At 56.7% G+C, this 19,087-nt stretch overlaps 1 protein-coding gene across 2 annotated transcripts in view; it reads left to right on the top strand.

Annotated features, from left to right (window-relative positions):
• Positions 1–16,861, top strand: part of PXN (paxillin) — a 44,886-nt gene extending 28,025 nt beyond the window's left edge. Inside the window, exons 2-15 of one of the 2 annotated variants that reach the window (XM_082853507.1) lie at positions 4,891–5,117; positions 5,409–5,524; positions 5,924–6,060; positions 6,155–6,356; positions 7,192–7,327; positions 8,728–9,591; positions 10,764–11,039; positions 11,273–11,587; positions 12,224–12,325; positions 12,584–12,754; positions 12,876–13,049; positions 13,610–13,691; positions 13,832–13,980; positions 14,758–16,861. In XM_082853507.1, the coding sequence (XP_082709633.1) occupies positions 4,891–5,117; positions 5,409–5,524; positions 5,924–6,060; positions 6,155–6,356; positions 7,192–7,327; positions 8,728–9,591; positions 10,764–11,039; positions 11,273–11,587; positions 12,224–12,325; positions 12,584–12,754; positions 12,876–13,049; positions 13,610–13,691; positions 13,832–13,980; positions 14,758–15,024 (3,218 nt within the window). In that variant the 3' untranslated portion in view covers positions 15,025–16,861. The remainder of the gene's footprint in view (positions 1–4,890; positions 5,118–5,408; positions 5,525–5,923; positions 6,061–6,154; positions 6,357–7,191; positions 7,328–8,727; positions 9,592–10,763; positions 11,040–11,272; positions 11,588–12,223; positions 12,326–12,583; positions 12,755–12,875; positions 13,050–13,609; positions 13,692–13,831; positions 13,981–14,757) is intronic. The other variant, XM_082853508.1, reaches the window with a different exon arrangement.
• Positions 16,862–19,087: the final 2,226 nt, after the last annotated feature.

The following is a 19,087-nucleotide window of genomic DNA, read 5'->3' on the forward strand; positions in this document are numbered from 1 at the left end:
ATTTGAGGGATCCTGGATGGCCCTTTATCTCACTCTCTTTGGCGTCCATCCAACTCTAGGTCTCTGATCTTGATAGTCTTTATCACATACTAAGAAGTTGCTGGGCTTGGGTAGGAGGAAGCCAGGCTTGTGAAAGAGGCTTGACTTGTCTTTATACTCCAGTTGGGGGTGGAGGTGGAGGTGGTTAGTTGAGTCTCTTTAACTTCTTATTGGGCGCCGTGTGTCTGTGGGTCAACCCAGGCCCCCAAGCCTCAGTCTGGCGGAGATCCCCTATGTTGGGGATGTGAGGGGGCCTGGGGCTCCCTCCGTCCTGGGCACTTGAGCTGGTCTGGGAATATGAGGGGAGCAGCTGCAGCATTTGCCCTGGAATGCAGCCCAACTGGCCCCCGAGTCTCCTCCCTCCCAGCACAGAGAGCCTGGGCACCTGAGTCTTAACCCCCTCAGGGCTGCAGAGCCAGCGGCTACCCCCCACCCCCGACCCTGTCCTCAGGATTGTGCTCGGCCGGTGGTTGCTGGGGCCCAGGGAAGGGCCTTTCACCTTGTCCTGGCCCCGTGCGCTGTGCCCACCCACCCGCTTGCTCCTGGGCAGCCTCTCAGTGGAAGCCACAACCCCTCTGAGTGGCTGCTTAGGTGCAGCCGCTGGGCACTAGAAGCTAGGGCATGTATCTGTCTCTTGTGTCACTCTTGAGTCACGCCTTCAGATGATGTGTGCTGCAGGCACGGCCCAGAGGCTTGGCCCCCCGGCGTCGTTGTGCGCCTCCTCACAGCCTGCTCCGTCCCTCCAGCTCAGTCAGGCATTCCCTGGCACTGAAACTTTCCCGGTGCACCCATGGCCGGCTGGGGGCTCCCGGGTCTTCCCTGGCTCTAAAATTCCGTGATTGCGAGAGGTTACCTTCGGTTACTCCCCGTGGCGGAGAGCCGACGGGCCAATAGCTCCCTCTGGCGGGCAGCGGAGGACGGTCTGCACCCCTTCGCTGCCAGGGCGCAACAAGCTGGTTGCCTCTGGTGGACTGGAAACTTTGCATTAACTCCCCCATTCCCAGTTTCGAAAGGAGAACTCTCCCTCTCCACACATACACTGGATAGGCTCCCAGAGACCTGGGCTTTCCCTCTTCTTGGATGGAAGTGACAGAGCCTGCATCCGCTGGTCTGGAGAGGCAAAACGCCTGCAGAATCTAGGGTGATTTCCTCCAGCAAGGGGCTGGGAAGCCCCAGAGAGAGCTCTTCCCCAGGGTGACTAGGGTGGTCCTCGTTGCTCTGACTTGTTCCGGTGGTCTCAGGCCTGGACCCAGAAGCTTAGTGGAGCGACGCTGAGGAAGTCTGAGGCCTTCCTTAGGCTGAATGAGTGAGCCCTGACTGCTTACTGCTTCTGTGTGTATGGAAGCCATCCTCCAAACATGTGGGAGAGAGGGTGTGTTCCAGCGGCACCATTTTCTCTGACACCTTCTTCGGGGTATGTGTAGAAGGAATCCTGAGCCTGCCCCTAGGGTATTCAGAGCTGGCACCAGGCAGTAACTGTAGCTGAAAACTGGAGACCTTCCCCCCACCCCCGCCCCCACTGTGGACTGCAAGTGGACTCCATCTGCCACCTCTGTTCACTCAGGCCGGTGAGGAGGTTGCTGAGCTTGCAAGGAGACTTTGGCCCATCACCATTTTGCAGCCTTTGGGGAGAGAGCAGGCCTCGGCACCCGTAGGAATCCAAAGTAGAGGCCTGCGAGTACTCCTCCTTGCCTCCTGCATTCCTGGCTCTCCCCTGAGGCGCTTGTGAGGGGTTTGGTGGGACAGTGGCACCAAGTCCTGTCTATCACGGAGCAAAGATCAAGGATGGAGAGAGAGGAGGAAGCTACACCGCAGAACCGGTGGCTGTGCACGTCCTAACTCTCACTCAGACACAAGTTTGGACAGTGGTGTGCTTCCACTCTCTGACATCCCCAAATGTTTCACTCTGTTTTTGGGGTGTTTTAAAAAAGATTTATTATTTATTTTATTCATTTTTGGCTGTGTCGGATCTTAGTTGAGGCATGCGGGATCTTTCGTTGCGGCGCGCGGGCTTCTCTCTAGTTGCGGCACGCGGGTTTTCTCTCTCTAGTTGTGGCGCGCAGACTCCAGGGCGCGTGGGCTCTGTAGTTTGCGGCACGCGGGCTCTCTAGTTGAGGCGCACAAACTGAGTAGTTGTGGCACGTGGGCTTAATTGCCCCGCGGCATGTGGGATCTTAGTTCCCTGACCAGGGATTGAACCCAGGTCCCCTGCATTGTAAGGTGGATTCTCTACCACTGGACCACCAGGGGAGTCCCCAAATGTTTTCCTTTGAATGTTACTTTATTACTTTGCTTTTGCTTTTCTCTTCAAGGTTGCCCTTTTCTTGTCTTGCCCAGATCCTACCCATAGAGAACTTAGGAGAAGTCAGCACTTTGCAACCCAACCTGACCTCCTTGGAGGAAAATCTTTTTCTGAATTTCACAAAGCACCTGAGGTGTGGTGTTTGCAGCTTCCCGTGTACTATAGCATCTGCTATCCCATATAAAGCTCACGCCAGTGCTGTGAGGTGGGGAGCTAAGTGATTTGCTCTGTGGCTGTGGGTAGTGTAGATAGAGGAGCTGGGACTGAACTCAGGTCTGGCTTGACTCCACAGATCTTTTTTCTCCATCCCCCAGGACTGGTCCTTTTGACCAACAGATGTATCTGTGTTGAAAAGAGCCTGTTTAAATCATAAACCAGAATCCATCCGTGAACCAATAAGCCAGGCTTGCAGTCAGGTCATGAGTGAGGTGGGAGAAGGTGTTTGGTGCAGAGGCTGGTGGTGTCCCTGGCTCAGAAGGTTTGACAAGGAAGCTTAACCATCTGTCTTCTATTGAGTGGAGCCCGAGAGACCCGAGTTCAGGTCCCAGCGGTGTCACTTTAGCCAGCTCAGGCAGTGTGGAGATGTGCCTCTGCCTCTCTGAACCTCAGTTTTGCCATCTGTGCTAGTGGTATCGTGAGGAGAAAGAGAGGTGACACAGGTGAAACTCCTGGCACGTGGTGGGCATTCAGGCATGGCAGCTGCCCTTGTTACCCCTACTGGACTTGCACTTGTTGGGGGCTGGCTCTGCCCATGATGGAGAAGGAGGGACCCCACCCCTCCTGCTGGCTTGGGCCCAGAGGAAGCCAGGACGCCTTGTGAAGCCAAGGCAGCAGGTGTGGCTGTGGAGAGGCCACTGGGATTGGCCCTGGACACTGGTTCCTTTTCCACTGTTACCTAGACACACAGACTCCCTCTAGTTCCGGTTTGCTAGAGATAGGAAGTCAGACTTCTTCCAAAGGACCTGGAGGAGTCGGGGGCTGCAGGAACTGACCTTCCTTGGAAGTCAGAGACATCCCAGGCCTTGGAACAAGCTTCTGATCAGCTGGGTAGGAGCCTGGGGTAGGTGCTGCCAGCCTTGGGGGTAGGACATCAGGGCACGTAGCTGGGAGGTGTGGGCCCACAGACCCAGGCCCTGGGTGAGGCCCTTGCTTCTTTCTTACTTCCTTTGAGCAGGGGTGGGGTTGGGGACAGGGCCACCAGGAAGGATCAGACTGGCAGCTCTCAGAGCTTGGGCCCCGTCATTCAGGAAGTTGTACTGTTTAAATCTGGCACCATCTTGTGATCACAGCAGCCTCTTGCAGGGCAGATTTTTGGGGTTTGGGGCCTCTGAGGAGTCAGTCCTGTCACTTACCGGCTTTGTTATTTGGGGCCAGTCCCACCACCTCTTGAAGCCGGTTTCCCCGTCTGTAAAGGGAGGGTGAGAATTCCAACTTCATGGGGTATTAGGAGGATTAACTGAGATCACGTATGCAACGTGCCCAACACAGTGCCTGTTACTAGTAAACGGCCATGATCCAGCCATTGCTTTCTGGTGGTTATTATCACAAGGGCCAGGGACCGAGTTCCCCCACTGCAGCAGGCCAGCAGCGGGGGGAGAGTGAACTAGTCGGTGACACAGCAGGAACGAGGGCATGGCATGTGGGGCCAGGCTGTGGGGCTGTTGAGGGTCCCAGGAGGGCAGGATCAGCAGCTCCTGCCCCCACCCCTCCAGCTGTACCCTTCTTGTCTGGGGACTGGGGAGATGCAGGGCCCCCTGCGGGCTGCCTAGTGCCAGGGTAATGGAAGCTTGCACTTGAGGGCTGATTCGGCTCCCTTGCTGCTGTTAAAAGCAGAATAGTGGGGCCCTGGAGCCTCTGGGGCCAGGCTGCTTGCCAGGCTTCCGCAGAAACAGCCTACAGAGCAGTCCTGCCCCTCTCTGCTGACGGGGGCGGGGGGTGGGGGCGTGAACGCTGCACCAGCCTTGTCCCTCACACTTCTCACAGCAGCCCCGAGGCTCTCAGGAGGAGCTTGGAGCCTGAGGTTCGACTTCTACCTCGTCAGGAGGGCGGGTACCACCCCAGGGGCCCCTCCAGGCTGGGGGCTGAGCGGGCTTAAGCTCTTGGAAATTAAGTGGGACCTGGCAGTGCCCAGGCCCCTCCCCGTGACGTGGGGCCCCTCCCACCCATTCTCTCCGCCTTGCCCTGCGGAGTCAGAGTGCAGGTTCCAGGCAGGTACTTCTGACTCCCGGCTGGCCAGCCAGCCAGCTGCACAGCCCTGTTGGAAGGGAACGCAGATGCCCGGCTCCCAGAGGTAGGAGAGCTCTCAGGGCGGCCCCAGGAACCTCCAGAGCACCTTCTTCGTGGCTGGGGAGAAGAGCTTTGGGAGCTGTTCTTAGCCAGGCTGGTCTGGGCTGGTACCTTCCTGACCTGAGGCTAGTCATTTCTCCCATGGGCGGGGCAGGTGCTCAGAAGTCATTAACTCTTGGGTGTAGGCAGGGAGGGCGCTGCCACTGGAGACTTCGTCCCCAGGATCCATTTTCTTACCCGCTCCCCACGCCTTCTCTCTGCAGACGCCCTGCTGGCAGACTTGGAGTCCACGACCTCCCACATTTCCAAACGGCCTGTGTTCTTGTCTGAGGAGACCCCCTACTCGTACCCAACAGGAAACCACACATACCAGGAGATTGCCGTGCCACCCCCTGTCCCTCCACCCCCGTCCAGCGAGGCCCTCAATGGCACGGTCCTTGACCCCTTAGACCAGTGGCAGCCCAGCACCTCCCGATTCATCCACCAGCAGGTAAGGTGGGAACAGGGCCTCGGAAGTCAGCTTCAGGGCACAAGGAGCTTGTCTGGCAGTGGCTCGGGGAGCCAGCGATCAGGGAAGTAGGGAGAAGAGGCGGGAAGCGTCTGGCTTTCCCCACCCGCCACCGCCACGTGAGGGGGCAGTGACCAAGTGTTAATCACCTGTCTCCTGGTCAGAGTGTGGAAACTCCCTGGTGAGACTGGCTGTGAGCAGGAGCCTTCCGGGGGTGACTCGGGCTGTTCCTTTTCCTCCCCGGGGAGGCTCTGAGCACTGTCCTTCCTGCAGCCTCCATCCCCGTCCCCCGTGTACGGCTCCAGTGCTAAAACTTCCAGTGCCTCCAACCCCCAGGACGGCGTCGGCCTTCCGTGTCCCCGAGCTGGCGAGGAAGAGCACGTGTACAGGTACTGCCCAGCTCCTCCCCCTGCTTGGGAATCCTGCGCATTGACGGGCAGAGGCCACTGAGGCCAGGGACAGGCACGGCACAGCGCTGGATGGGAGGGGGATTCTGCCTCAAGGGTCACTGGGTTAGACGGCAGAAGGCCTCTCACCTGGCCTGGTGGCCTTATCTGCCATCACCGTGCAGCAGCTGGGCTGGCTCTCACATTGCCCTGCATTGAGGAAGGTTCAAGAACGGAAGCAAGACTTCCTTCCTCCCCTCTTCTTGCCACATCACTTCCCCGCTCTCCGTCCTCTGGCCGGTGGAGACGCTGTATCCCCTCTGCCTTATTCTCCTTGAGGATTTGGGGGCCGCCAGAGCTGGGGAGCGTCTCTCACCAAGGTCTTCCCTTTGCCTCTCAAAGCTTCCCCAACAAGCAGAAGTCGGCCGAGCCTTCACCCACCGTCATGAGCTCCTCCTTGGGCAGCAACCTTTCTGAACTCGACCGCCTGCTGCTGGAGCTGAACGCTGTGCAGCATAACCCCCCAGGCTACCCTGCAGGTAGGACTAGGTCAGGCCCACCAGGCCCACCTGCTGGCCTCTGGATCCCTGCAGGGCTCAGGGCTGAGCACCTTTTCTCTTTCCTTATCCCAAGATGAGGCCAACTCAAGCCCCCCACTGCCTGGTGCTCTGAGCCCCCACTACGGCATCCCGGAGAATAATAGCCCGTTGGGGGGCAAAGCTGGGCCACTGACCAAAGAGAAGCCCAAGCGGAACGGAGGCCGGGGCCTGGAGGACGTGCGGCCCAGCGTGGAGAGTCTCTTGGATGAGCTGGAGAGCTCCGTGCCCAGCCCCGTGTGAGTCTCCACTGGGCCCTCCCAGGCAGGGGAAGGTCTCGCCCAGCCCGTCCCATGCTCCAGGGTCTGCCGTCTCATCCCCAGTGTCACCCGTTCCCTCTGAAGTGCCTGTTGTTTGCCAGGCCCTGCACCAGGCCTTGGGGGATGGTGACGAGTCACGCAGACACCATGCCTGCCTTCAACGAGCCACTATCCATCAGGAAGGACAGACACTGTGCACGCTGAGGGCACCCATAGCCCAGCAGCTGTCAGCACAGGCTTTGGAGCCACACAATAGGGTTCACATCTTGGCTGTGCACTTACTAAGTGTTGTCTCTCAAGCCTTTGTTTTCCCATCTGTAGAATGGGATAAGGGGAAATGGGATAAGGGGAATAAGACCACCTACCTCAGTAGGGGTGAGACCCAATAACACACGTAAAGCACGTGCACACAGGACCCATGGTAAGTGTCTGCCGAGTCTTAGCTCTCCTTGGTGTTACTGTGTTGTTGGAACAACTTCACATGTACGTGCAGTGTTGTGGAGGATACACAGGATGCTGGGGCTTGTTGAACGGGCAGGCTTGGACTTGGTCTTCTTGGAAAGAAGTGCCATTTGAGCTGACCTTGCCTCTCTGCCATCAGCTCACCTCAGTGCTCTGTCTTGCTGGCTGACAGCAGCCCCTCCCAACAATGCGTCCCGAGGAGAGACTGGGAGCTGGTGGGCTTCCCTGGGGTTGGGAGTGGCAGGACCCCAGTGTCAGAGCTGAGTTGTTGATCCCCTGGGGAGGGGAGGGACATGCTGGGGGTGCACGGGCTGGCCTCTGGGGTCCCCGCTGATGCCATGCCTGCGTGCAGCCCCGCCATCACTGTGAACCAGGGCGAGATGAGCAGCCCCCAGCGAGTCACCTCCAGCCAGCAGCAGACACGCATCTCCGCCTCTTCTGCCACCAGGGAGCTGGATGAGCTGATGGCCTCGCTGTCGGATTTTAAGGTGCCCTGAGGTCCCTCTTCCCTGCCCTGGCCCCTCAGAACCCCCATCCTTCCCCTCCTGTACCTCAGCATGAGTAGCTGGAACTTGGCCCCTGCATGTTTGGGTGCCTCGCCCTGAGCCTGGGACCCCACAGGCGGTGCCCTGGCCTTGCCAGGATATGGGGGAGGGAGGGCCAGGCTGGCCACGTGGGGACTGAGCTGCCTCTCAGCCTGTGAAGGCAGGACGTGCTCAGCAGGACATTCCTTCCTCCCTGGGTGCTCTCAGCTCCCAGCCACCCAGGCGAGGGATCAGGAGGCTGGGACAAAGGACCCTGTGTCGATGGCTGCTCTTGGTAGGGGAGGGGGTGCTCTGCTGGGCCTTGTGGGATCCTGTTCCGAGAGGTCATTTGCCCTGGAGCCCCATCTCCCACGCTGGCTGGCTGTCCTCAACACATCCTTTCTTTCTGCCTCTGGCTCCTGAATCCACAGGCCTCTTTCGCCATCCGCCTTCCATCCTCCACGGGCCTCTGAGTCCCCACAAGTTCTCTCTGGGAAACCTCACCCGTCAGGCTACTGGGCCAGTCCTGCATGAGGTGCCCCATCTCCTCCCCGGGCCTGCCAGACCCGAGATGTTTTATTTAGAGGATGCAGTGCTTTGATGGGGACTGATGGTGACTGAACTCGCCAACAGTTGCTGACTCCACCCTTCCACGGGGGCATGACTTAGGGAATCGGAGGAGGGGAGCCGGCTCTTGGCCCCATTGATGCCTCCAAGCCTCCCTTCGGCTGGGGTTTCACGGGGCGGGGGGGATGGGTGCGGCCTGGGCTTGTGGCCCTCATGTGCCAGTGGTTCTGAGTGGCCACCGTCAGGAGCAAGTACACTGGACTCAGGAGTTGGCCCGAGGGAGCCCTGCCCCAGCACCCTTTAGGCTGTGCTGCTTTTCTGAGATCCCTTGAGAAGCTGCACTGGTTCTCACTGTGCCCCTGAAGCAAGGTCTCGGGGGATGTAGGAGAGCTGGGATTGTCTGGGAGAGACAGAGCTGAGAGCTGCCTGTGGCTGTCTGTCCCTTGATTGGTGCCTGGGCTGACCTCCCCGAGACCCACCTCACCTTAGCTTTTTCTCCCTCGTCTGTACTTGGGGTTGGCGGGGGGCAGTGCCCGACAGGCATGGCTCAGAGGCTGCTTTCTGCGCCTGGGTTTGATGGGAGCCAGGGATATGAAGCCCAGGAAAACCTTTCTGGGGGCTGGGTCTTCTTCCAGGGCCAGTCCTCATGCCTCAGCTTCGCCACCACCTTGGTCTTGTCAGTGTAGACGGGGACTCTCAGAGCCCTGAGGCCCAGCCTGCCCCTTGCAGTGGGCTTCCTTCCTCATCTCTCCCAACTCTCTCTCCTCTCCCCTCTGTCTTTTGTCTTTCTCCTCTAGACCAGCTCCTCTGCTGTGGCCTTGAGCTCCCCAAGGCTGCTGCCCAGCTCAGCTCCATCCCCACACCACATACTTTCTCCTCCTCCTCCTGGGCCCTATGTATTCCTGCCACCCCCTAGGAAACCCTCCCCTCGAGGCCACGGCCACACCCTGGAGGTCCTCTGCCCTGAGGACAATGTGACCCCCAGCTGGCTTGATTTGACTGGCCTTGGGGAGATGCCTGACACCCCCAACTCAAGGTCTCCCTCCACGGAGAGTTCTCTGGGGCCACCGGGTGCAGAGAGCCAGGCTCGTGTTTGGAGGGACCCACCAAACGCGAGCCTGGTGAGTGAGCTCTCCAGGGTGCCTCCCGGCCACACGCTACCCCACGCTGGGTGCACAGGTTCCCAGGAGGCTGGGGAACCCCAAGTGCTGTCAGCCAACCCTTTGTGCCCAGGAGAGGCTGTGGCTGCCACATGGGAGTGGCCGAGGGCTCTGGAGGCGCTTAGGCCTGAGTGCCCCCGGGGAGCTACGCCCAGCTTCCAGGAAGTAATCGAGCCAGCCGCCATGGCCGTGGACCGTCAGGCTATCTTACCGGATACCTGGAGTCTCACGAAGGCACGTGGACAGCAGAAGGAGAGGGCAAGGCCAGAGCCAGGGGAGCCAGAGAGCAGATGCCATGCCCCAGTTGAGGAGGAGCAGTTAGGTGGAGAGACGGCCACGGGGGGCAGCCTGGTCAGGCCAGCCCAGAGACCCGAGACCCCCAGGAGGCCAGAGGGCACCACCGAAGCCGCTGCAGAGGCCAGGAGGGAACGGCCAGAACTTCCACAGGCTGTGGTCATGGACACACCCAACACCATGGAGAGGATTTCCACCTCTGGCCAGGCAGGCGTGAGCTCGCACGGCTGCTAGGCATGGCCCCCATGTGGACCACGCCTGGCTAATTGCATGCAGCCTCCCACTCTGCGCATGTTTGCTTGGGCAGCCGATTCCGAGATGCCGTGGCCTGAGACCCTGACAACCAGCCCTGGGCAGTGGGCTCTGTGGGGCCAGCGGAGCTCCCTGGGCCCTGGAATTTCTCTTAGTGTCACCCTGCCTCTTGCTTGATTAAGGCTTTTTCCTTCAGATGAGCTTCCCCTGACATCCTGATGGGATGTGTGTGGAATGGTGAAAAACATGGGCTTGGGAACCAGATAGAACTGAATACAAACGACGCCTCCAACACTTGCTCCCTGGGTGACCTTGGGCAACGCCCGCACCAGCCTCAGTTTTCTTCTTTAAAATGAGGGTAATAGACCATTTGCCCCAGAGCTGTCCAGAGGACTAAATGAAGTAATGCCTGGAAGGTGCTTAGAAAGAACATAGCACACGGTCCCCAATAAGCCGTGGCTGACGTTAACGGTTATTATTCGCTTCTTGATTAAAATGTTAGGCCCTTTTCAAAAACAAAGTAAAATGAAACAACAACAAATATAACCAAACCAGGACTTCCCTGGCAGTCCAGTGGTTAAGACTGCACGCTCCCAGTGCAGGGGGCACGGGTTTGATCCCTGGTCAGGAAACTAAGATACCGCATGACACACAGCGCGGCCAAAAATAAATAATAATAACCAAAGTGCTAGAAACAAGTAGGTTATAATGTAAACAAGGAAAAAAAAAACCTGGTTGAAGGATTTACTGTAAGGAAAGACCACATTTTTTCTACTACAAATTAGGAAGGGAGGGAGGGAAGAAGGGAAATTCTTATGCCCTTTCAAGAATGTCCACTTACATTCTTTCAAATAATTCTTGTAATAACCCTGTAAGGCAGCTGAGAAAATACCGTTACCCCATTTCAAGGATGGAGAAGCTGAGGCCCTGGAAGTGAAGTGTCTTACCCAAGGTCAGGGCTGACTTGGAGGGTGTCTGCTCTGCCCCCTGCCTCCACCCTAGCTCAGCTTGGCTCTTCTCTGGTGGTTTGGTCCTGCCCACCCCTCCTGGGGGCTCTCGAGTGTGGACTGAGCAGCATCTGCTGAGCCCAGAGTGGCCTGTGACAGCTTCCCTCCCCCCCCCCCCAGATCCGCTCCATGATCAGAAGGAGCCGGGAGACCGGCCACGCTCACCCCATGTCCCGGGAGCCCTCCCCTCGTCGCCGGCTGGACCCCGCCACCCTGAGCAGGACCCCGTCCCAGGAGCGGCTCATCGCGGAGCTGCAGGGTCGGCTGGGCATCCAGCCGGAGGTGGAGGAGGCCGAGGGGGCCGCGGGGGCCTCTGCCCAGGACTGGCTGACCGAGGGCGTCGTCATCACTGTGCAGCCGTGTGGGAGGCGGGCTAGGGGGCAGCTGGTAGAGAAGGTAGTGAGTAGCTGCCCAGGGCTGGGCCAGGGCGGAGGTCCTCCAGTTCTTCCCCAGCAGCAGCCAGAGGGGAAGTTTGGCATGTGGCGGGGGGGGGTTCTGCATCCCGTGGCCTTGTGAGGCCAGCCTCACTCTTGGTGTCAGAGTGGGAGGGCCCCAGGGAGCCCCTACTTGCTGAGCTGATGTTTCCTCCACCGTTGCCTTCATCTCTCTCCCTCTCTTCTTTCTCCCAGGTTGTCTTCCCTCCTGGCTCTCCCATTCCCCTGAGAAGAACCTTCTCTGTTCTGCCTTCTCCTTCTCCTCCCAGCCCTTTGCTCCAGCATCGCAAAGACGCCTCGGCCAGCAGCTCTTCTCCCCGGCCCAGCCCGCCCACCTCCTCCACCCTGGGGCCCTCGGCTCTTCCTCGAGGTCCCCCCGGGGTCCAGAGTGCTGGGGCGGGGCCACGGGAAGACGGTGTGCAGGGCCCCACCCCGCCCACTCCTGCGCCCCACTCTGTGAGGTCCATGGGCTGCCAGACCGACGAGGACCCACTCTTCCCCCCGATGCAGGCAGGCCTCCCGGGGCCCTGACACCAGCCCTACCTGTCCCTGTCCTTATGCTCGAGTGGTGTTCCCACTCTGCACACATACACATCCCCTCTGTTCCTCCATCCACAAGCCCTGCATGGTACCATGGTCCTTCCTGAGACCTGGCCTTGACCCTGGACCCTCGCTTAACCTGATGTCCACGCTCTCACCCCCGAGACATCAGCCGCCCTCTTTCTTCCCCGTGGGGCCTCCCCTCTGCCTGCCCCTTCCTGCCGCCCCTCGGTCCTGCCCCAGGCTCCATCTGAGGAAGCCATTTTCCAGAAGGAAAAGCAAAACCTATCCCCCCCCTTCAGCCCCAGACCCAGTACCTGGCGAGGCCTCCTTGCTCTCCGGCCCCATCACCTCCCCTCCCTAAGTCCTGCACCTTTTGGTTGGCTTACCTCTCTCTCCCTCTTCATCTCTCCCTGGGCCTCTCTCTCGTGATTGTTTTTCTCTAGACTTTTTCTCCTGATGTTGGTACTGCTAGTAGGGGAAAAAAAAAACATCCTTACATTTCATCCTAAAGTCCTTTTTGTGAAATGGTCCGATGACAAGGTCTCCTTTCTTTCTTAATTAAGAAAAAAGAAATTCTTATTCTTGTTTCCTCCCCTGTCTAAGATCCAGGGCCTGGAACAAAGAGCGGACGGAGAGCTGTGCTGGGCGGCCGGCTGGCCTCCGAACGGCAGCCAGAGCAGCCCTGAAGGGCAGGACGAGGGAGGGGTCAGTGCCAAGGCTGGGGCTTAATGTCCTGCTTGCCATGTGTTCCCAGGGCTCAGTCAGGCCCACCGTGAGCCCCTCTGACACCAGAATGTCTTGCAGGTGCCACTCCCACCTTGAGGGCTTCTGAAGCCCCTGGAGGGGCTGCACTTCCTGCCTCCTTCAGCCCATCTGTCCAGGAGAGGGGAGAGCCCCTGGTGCTGCGAACCTCATCCCCCAAGGCCCAGATGTCCTCACCTGCCTTCTCCCCTCTCTCCACAGTTCATGGCCCAGGGGAAGACAGGGAGCAGCTCTCCCCCGGGAGGGCCCCCAAAGCCTGGGAGCCAGCTTGACAGCATGCTGGGGAGCCTGCAGTCTGACCTGAACAAACTGGGGGTCGCCACGGTCGCCAAGGGGGTCTGCGGGGCCTGCAAGAAACCCATCGCGGGGCAGGTGATGATGGGGTGGGTGGGGCAGGAGAGGGAGCGGTAGGTGGGCACGGGACCTTGGCTTCTCTGGGAGGGTGCTTTGTGGCAGACCTGCGTCCTGAACCGTATCCTGCCTCTCTCCTCAGGTCGTGACCGCCATGGGGAAGACGTGGCACCCAGAGCACTTTGTCTGCACCCACTGCCAGGAGGAGATCGGATCCCGGAACTTCTTTGAGCGGGATGGACAGCCCTACTGTGAAAAGGACTATCACAACCTCTTCTCTCCACGCTGCTACTATTGCAACGGGCCCATCCTGGATGTGAGTTCCTGGGTGCAGGTGGTGCCACCTGAGGCTCAGAGAGGTCACATTATGTGGCCGAGCCCACACAGCTTGGAAACTGGGATTCACACTCAGGCCGGATGCACGGCCCGTCTTAATGCACATTAAGCAGCGCTACCTCTCATCCCCGATTCCCTTCTGCTGAGACTCCCAGAGGTTAGGAGCCCTGCCCAGGTAAATGGAGTGAAGTGATGGCTCCCTCACTCTCCTGCTGTGTGATGTTAGGGAAACGTCTAGCCTCTCTGAGCCTGAGTTTCTTCCCTTATAAAATGGGAGTCACAATAGAACCTATGATCTCAACTGCACATGAGGATTAAAGGAGACAGAGTGTGCCTGACATATCACATTCTTCAATAAGTCAGAATTCTCAGTGGTATTCAGAGCACAGTTGGGAGAGACCCCCATCTTGGGAGTGTTATACTCTTTCCTTTGCTGGGGCTGGGGGCAGGGTGGAAGGACGGCCTTGCCTGTGGGTCTCAACTGTGGGATCTGTCCAGTGGGGCAGCGCTCAGCTCTGGTCCCACACTTTGCTTTCACAGAAAGTGGTGACAGCCCTTGACCGGACGTGGCACCCCGAGCACTTCTTCTGTGCCCAGTGTGGAGCCTTCTTTGGGCCTGAAGGTACTGAGTGGTACCTTCTCACTCGCTGTCGCCCGGAGCATTGGGGAGGCGGGGGCATGGTGGGAGACCTTGCTGAGGCTGGAGTCAGGGTGGCTCCTCCTCTGGAGGCCTCATCTGCCCCCCACACCCCCCCTCCTCAGGGTTCCACGAGAAAGACGGCAAGGCCTACTGCCGGAAGGATTACTTTGACATGTTCGCCCCCAAGTGTGGCGGCTGTGCCCGAGCCATCCTGGAGAACTACATCTCGGCCCTTAACACCCTGTGGCATCCTGAGTGCTTTGTGTGTCGGGTAAGGGGCCCCCAGCCCTCCTCTGGAGGGGGCCGAGAGCGGGCAGTGGGGAGAGAAGGGCCTACCTCACTGTGCTTTCTGAATCCGATTTACAGGCCCTGTTTGGGGGTATTAATGAGGTGAGAAGGCAGGGGGTACACTCCTTCAAGTCCAGTAGGTCCTGGGCCAGGGCTCGTACTGAGGCTGGCAGAAACCAAGAGCAAGGTGGTCCTGTGCAGCAGCCCTGAGACGGGTCATGTTTGGGAGAAGGGTGTGTGAGAGTGAAATGAGATAATGCAAGCATTTAGCAGCCTCAGCGGAAATGGGCAATGGTTTCCAGACTGCATTCTGGGGGGTAATGTCCCCCAGATGTTATTAGAGATCCAGTAAGTGTCCCCTGATCAAATAAGTTTGGGAAACTGTTCATTGCCAGACTTCTCAGAGCCTTTAATACCTAAGCGTGCCTTTGGATCTCCAAATGGGAATCTAGGATGCAGAGTTTGACCCTGGAACCCTTTTCTCGACACCAGGGTTTCTGGGCACACCATTAAGCCACCTGCTGAAGTGCCCAGGCGCAAGATCCGTGTCTGAATTCAGGCAGTGGCAAGTCAAGGTCATTGGGAGACTTCAATAAGCGTTTAGCCCCACACTTGGCACATAGAGGATGCTCAGCAAGGGAGAATCATTTCGAGTGTGATCACCCTGACTGTCTCCTGCCCATCACCTGGGAGCTGCCTCAGGCCCCAGCCCCAGCCTGAGCCCCCTGCCCCCCCCGCCCCACCCCTCTTCTGTCTCCAGGAGTGCTTCACACCATTTGTCAACGGCAGCTTCTTCGAGCACGACGGGCAGCCCTACTGTGAGGTGCACTACCACGAGCGGCGGGGCTCGCTGTGCTCCGGCTGCCAGAAGCCCATCACGGGCCGCTGCATCACCGCCATGGCCAAGAAGTTCCACCCGGAGCACTTTGTCTGTGCCTTCTGCCTCAAGCAGCTCAACAAGGGCACCTTCAAGGAGCAGAACGACAAGCCTTACTGTCAGAACTGCTTCGTCAAGCTCTTCTGCTAGGCGCGCTCATCCCTTCCTCTGCCCCGCTTCCCGGCCCAGGCTCCCAACTGCTACTGTGACCCAGAGGCCTCGCTTAGGGGTGAAGGGGCAAACCCGACTGAAACTGGAACCACGTCCTTGGCTGGTGCAGGATGGCAAGAGGGTCCTGAGGGGTCCCGCCTGCTTTTCTTACCCCCTGCCAGAGCCTCTGGGCCTCCTTCCTCCTCCTGCAGCTCCCCCCAGACTGCCAGCTCTTCACCCTCCCCAGAGGCAGAGGCTGGAGGGCTCCACCTGTGTCCCCACGAACCCGCCTGGCCAGTACAGCACCCCACACTGGAGCCATCTCACTCATATTTCGGCAGTGGAGCTGGGGATGGGGGTGGGGAGGGCAGGCAGGGTCACATGGGGGCCTCTTTTCATCCATATCCCCCCCCACAACCTAATTATCCTTGTTTTGAGAGTATTGGGGGGACAGCAGCTCCCTCCAGACAATGCCAGCATCCACCCATCCATCCATCCAAGGGCGGAAGTGTCCAAGGGGCCACGGAAGATTCCTTGTGCGCCTCCTGCCCTTCCAGTCTCCCCAGGCCTGGGCAGCTGCCTTCCGACCCCTGTAACTTCTCTGGTTCTACTGAGAATGGCCTCTCCAGCAATAATGTTTTATAATCACTTTCTCCTTCTCCGGGGATGGTGTGAGGTGGGGTTTCACCCCGTGCCTGGACACTGTACCAACTTTGGTAGATTTCTACACTGAGGTTTGAATTCATATCGTCTGAGTTGCTTTTACTTCTCTATACAAAAATGATTTTGAAGAGATTTTAAAGACGTCTCCTTTTGTACCTTTCCCCCGTGTGCACTGCCACTGTCCTGTGTATGCCACGGTGGCTCTGGTATATGGGGTTTGCCTTGTACTGAGGGCTTGGAGGGGGTGAAGCAATTTGTATTTTATTTTTTCTTAGCACAAGCAGGTGAACTGGGAGCAGCTCTGTGACTGCCCTTCTTTAACTTCACAGCTCACAAGGACTGTTTTTTATAAACTGCTGTATTTTGAAACCCCTTCCTTACTATCCAGGCCAGCAAGCTCTTCACTGAAACCGGCCTTAAGGGTGTCTTGCCCTTTGGGGCCTAGAATTCCGAACCTCATCCGTCCTGTTCCTGAGGGAGGAGAAGGGGGAAGTACACTTTGGGGGTGCTGTTTCCTAAGTTAGCCATTAGGAGTGTCCACTCCCCTGTGAACTTTCTGGCAACAAAGAGAACATTCTCGGCCTTCTCACTGCTTCTCTGGGGCTCTTCTGCCTCCTCAGGAAAGCTGGTGTCTGATTTTGACCATTAGTCTTGTTGATTCCACTGGGTGCATCCCTTCCCCAAATTTCCTGCCCTCCCTGGAGACTGGTGTCCTGGGGAAAAGAGCCCAGGTCGTTGGCTGGGGGCCTGCTAGGATTCTCGGCAAAAGGACAAGATCTCGCTGAAGCAACAGGAAGCCCCCAGAGTGTTCTCCCCCAAGGATGAGATAGGTAGGGCTGGGGTTCTGGGTTAGTGGAACGGGGTCCCAGTGTGGTCTAAAGTGAGGAAGAGCCAGACCACTTCGCTAGCCTCCTAGCAGAGGCTGGGTGTGCTGAGGCTCTCAAGGAGGCTTCCCAGGGAGGGAAGAGGGTCCCTCCTTGGTGGCAGGGCTGAGAGCAGCCCGGGTCTGGGGAGGTCAGCCAGGCCCCGCCACGGGTCTGATGTCTCCACGTCTACCCACAGGCCTTATTGCTCTGTTTACAGTGACCCCTCCCCTAGAGGACCTGGGGTTTCAGAGGTCCACCCTCTGGGTCAATGGTTATTTGATCATTTGATTTTAATTTTTTTTCTCTGTAAACTTATAACCTGGCTTTTCCCCATTTCAATTCCTGTGATTTATGCCAATAAAGTTTGCCATTATTTTCACCTGTGCTAGTGCCGTTTCTCTGTGGTCTGGGATTAACAGCTTAGTCCCAGAAAAGATACCAAACCCTCCCCAGGCTCACAAGGACCACAGTTTGGGGGTAAATCATTGAAGTTCACTTACTTGAGGCCAAAGCCCTGGGGATGGGATCCCTGTCCCACAGGGCACTTGTGGTCCTCCTGGCTTCCTGCATGGGTCAGGCCCTGCCCACTGCAATTTGCCATGGATTCGCCAAGGGCATCCTTACATGGGCCTGGGGGTGGCCTTACACTCATGGATGGGGAAAGAGGTTCAGATAGAACCGACGTGCACAAGGTATCCTGTGAATGAGCACAGAGACAGGGTATGAACCCAGGGCTTGTCTCTGTCTGTGTTCCTACATTGACCAGACACCACCACTCCCACGTTCCGGCACCACACCTCGGGTGTAAAACCTTCCAGTTGAAAGTGGCTTCACTTACAGTTGAGGATGGTTCTCGACTTCCCCCTGGTGGTCATGTCTGTATTTGCATGCTCCCTCGCTCTTGTCAGAGCCAGAACTCCAGTCCTGGGCCCTTGAGAGCTTCCTGGACAGCTTTGTAACTTCATAGTTTTCCTGTTGTTTGGAATGGTCCTCCAAAAGCTGCTTGTTGACTTCTAGTCTGAACCCTGACCCTTTCACAGTAAGCTCAGAAGTGAAAATCACCTTCACCCCTCACCCAAAGATAATATTTCCAGCCCATGTTGGATTTATTTCTATAAATGAACACAGTACACTTCATTGTAATTTGTTTTTTCACTCAATTATACTTTGTATTTAACCATGTCAATAAATAAATATGTGCATCATTTTTAATGGCTTCATGGTATTCCATTATATTGATGTACTATAATTAGAGACATATTTATATTTATATCATTAGAGCCAGGATGTCCTTGGGAAGTTACTATGTGAAAACGTATATACTTGGAAAAGTGCATTTGGAGGGAAACAGCCTTAAGGTTTGGAAGGGACTGTATAGCATAGTGAGGCCCATGGGCTTTGAACTTTCTCCCAGATTTCGGTTCTGAAGCCACCACTTATCAGCTGATGGACTTGGGTGTATTATTTAACCTCTGTGAATTTTCTTATCAATAAAAGTGAAATACTAATACTGTACCTCCTTGGGGGATTGTTGCAAAGATTAACAGTGGTAATGTGCACAAAGTACTTAGCACAATGCTGAGCATGCAGTTATATCAATACATTGTCACTAAAAAGAGATCTTAGCAGTAATGGACTCCAGCAGTTCTCTATACAGGCCCATCATCAGAGTCACCAGGAGGCTTGAAAACAACATACCAAGGTTTCTAACTTGGTCAAGTGAAAAGGGTGGAGATAAGGAGAACCCCTCCCCACTTCCGACCTAGGATCTAAGCTCATTCATTAAAAACATATTTATTTTATTCTATTTATTTGGTTGTGCCGGGTCTTAGTTGCGGCAGGTGGGCTCCTTAGTTGTGTCTCCAGGGCTCCTTAGTTGTGGCATGTGTGTGGGATCTCGTCCCCTGACCAGAGATTGAACCCGGGCCCCCCACATTGGGAGCATGGAGTCTTATCCACTGTGCCACCAGGGAAGTCCCAAAAGATATTTATTGATGTAGCACAATTGTTCAAATAAGTGTTGAATGAAGGTGTAATAAAATAAGTTGACATCTAGTGATTTCCTCCTATATTCCAGGAACTGTGTTGTCTTAAGACATATCGCTCTAGAATGTGAATACTATTATCCCCATTTTACCGATAAGGAAAGGGAAACAGAGGGTCAGCAAGGTGAAATCACTTCCTAAGATGACACAGCTAGCAAGTGGCAGAACAAGGATATGAATCCAAGGTTATCTGTCTGCAAACCCTGCATCCATTTATTCAACAAATATTTATTATAAGCTCACTATGTGCCAGGCACAAGGCAAAAATATCTGGAGAGAGACAAACAACAATGGAACAAATAAATTATATAGTGTGTTACAAGGTGTAAGTGCTGCCAAAAAGAACAGAGGAAGGGGGGGAGTGGGAGTGGTTATGGGGTAATTTTGAATAGGGCAATCAGGGTAGGCCTCCAGCAGGTGATATTTGAGCGAAGACTCGATGGAGGTGTGGATATCGGCAAGAAGGCTTCCGGGAAGAGATAATAGCTA

The sequence above is a fragment of the Leucopleurus acutus genome (genome assembly GCF_964270905.1).
Source record: "Leucopleurus acutus genome assembly, chromosome: 13".
NCBI classification, from domain to species: Eukaryota; Metazoa; Chordata; class Mammalia; order Artiodactyla; family Delphinidae; genus Leucopleurus; species Leucopleurus acutus.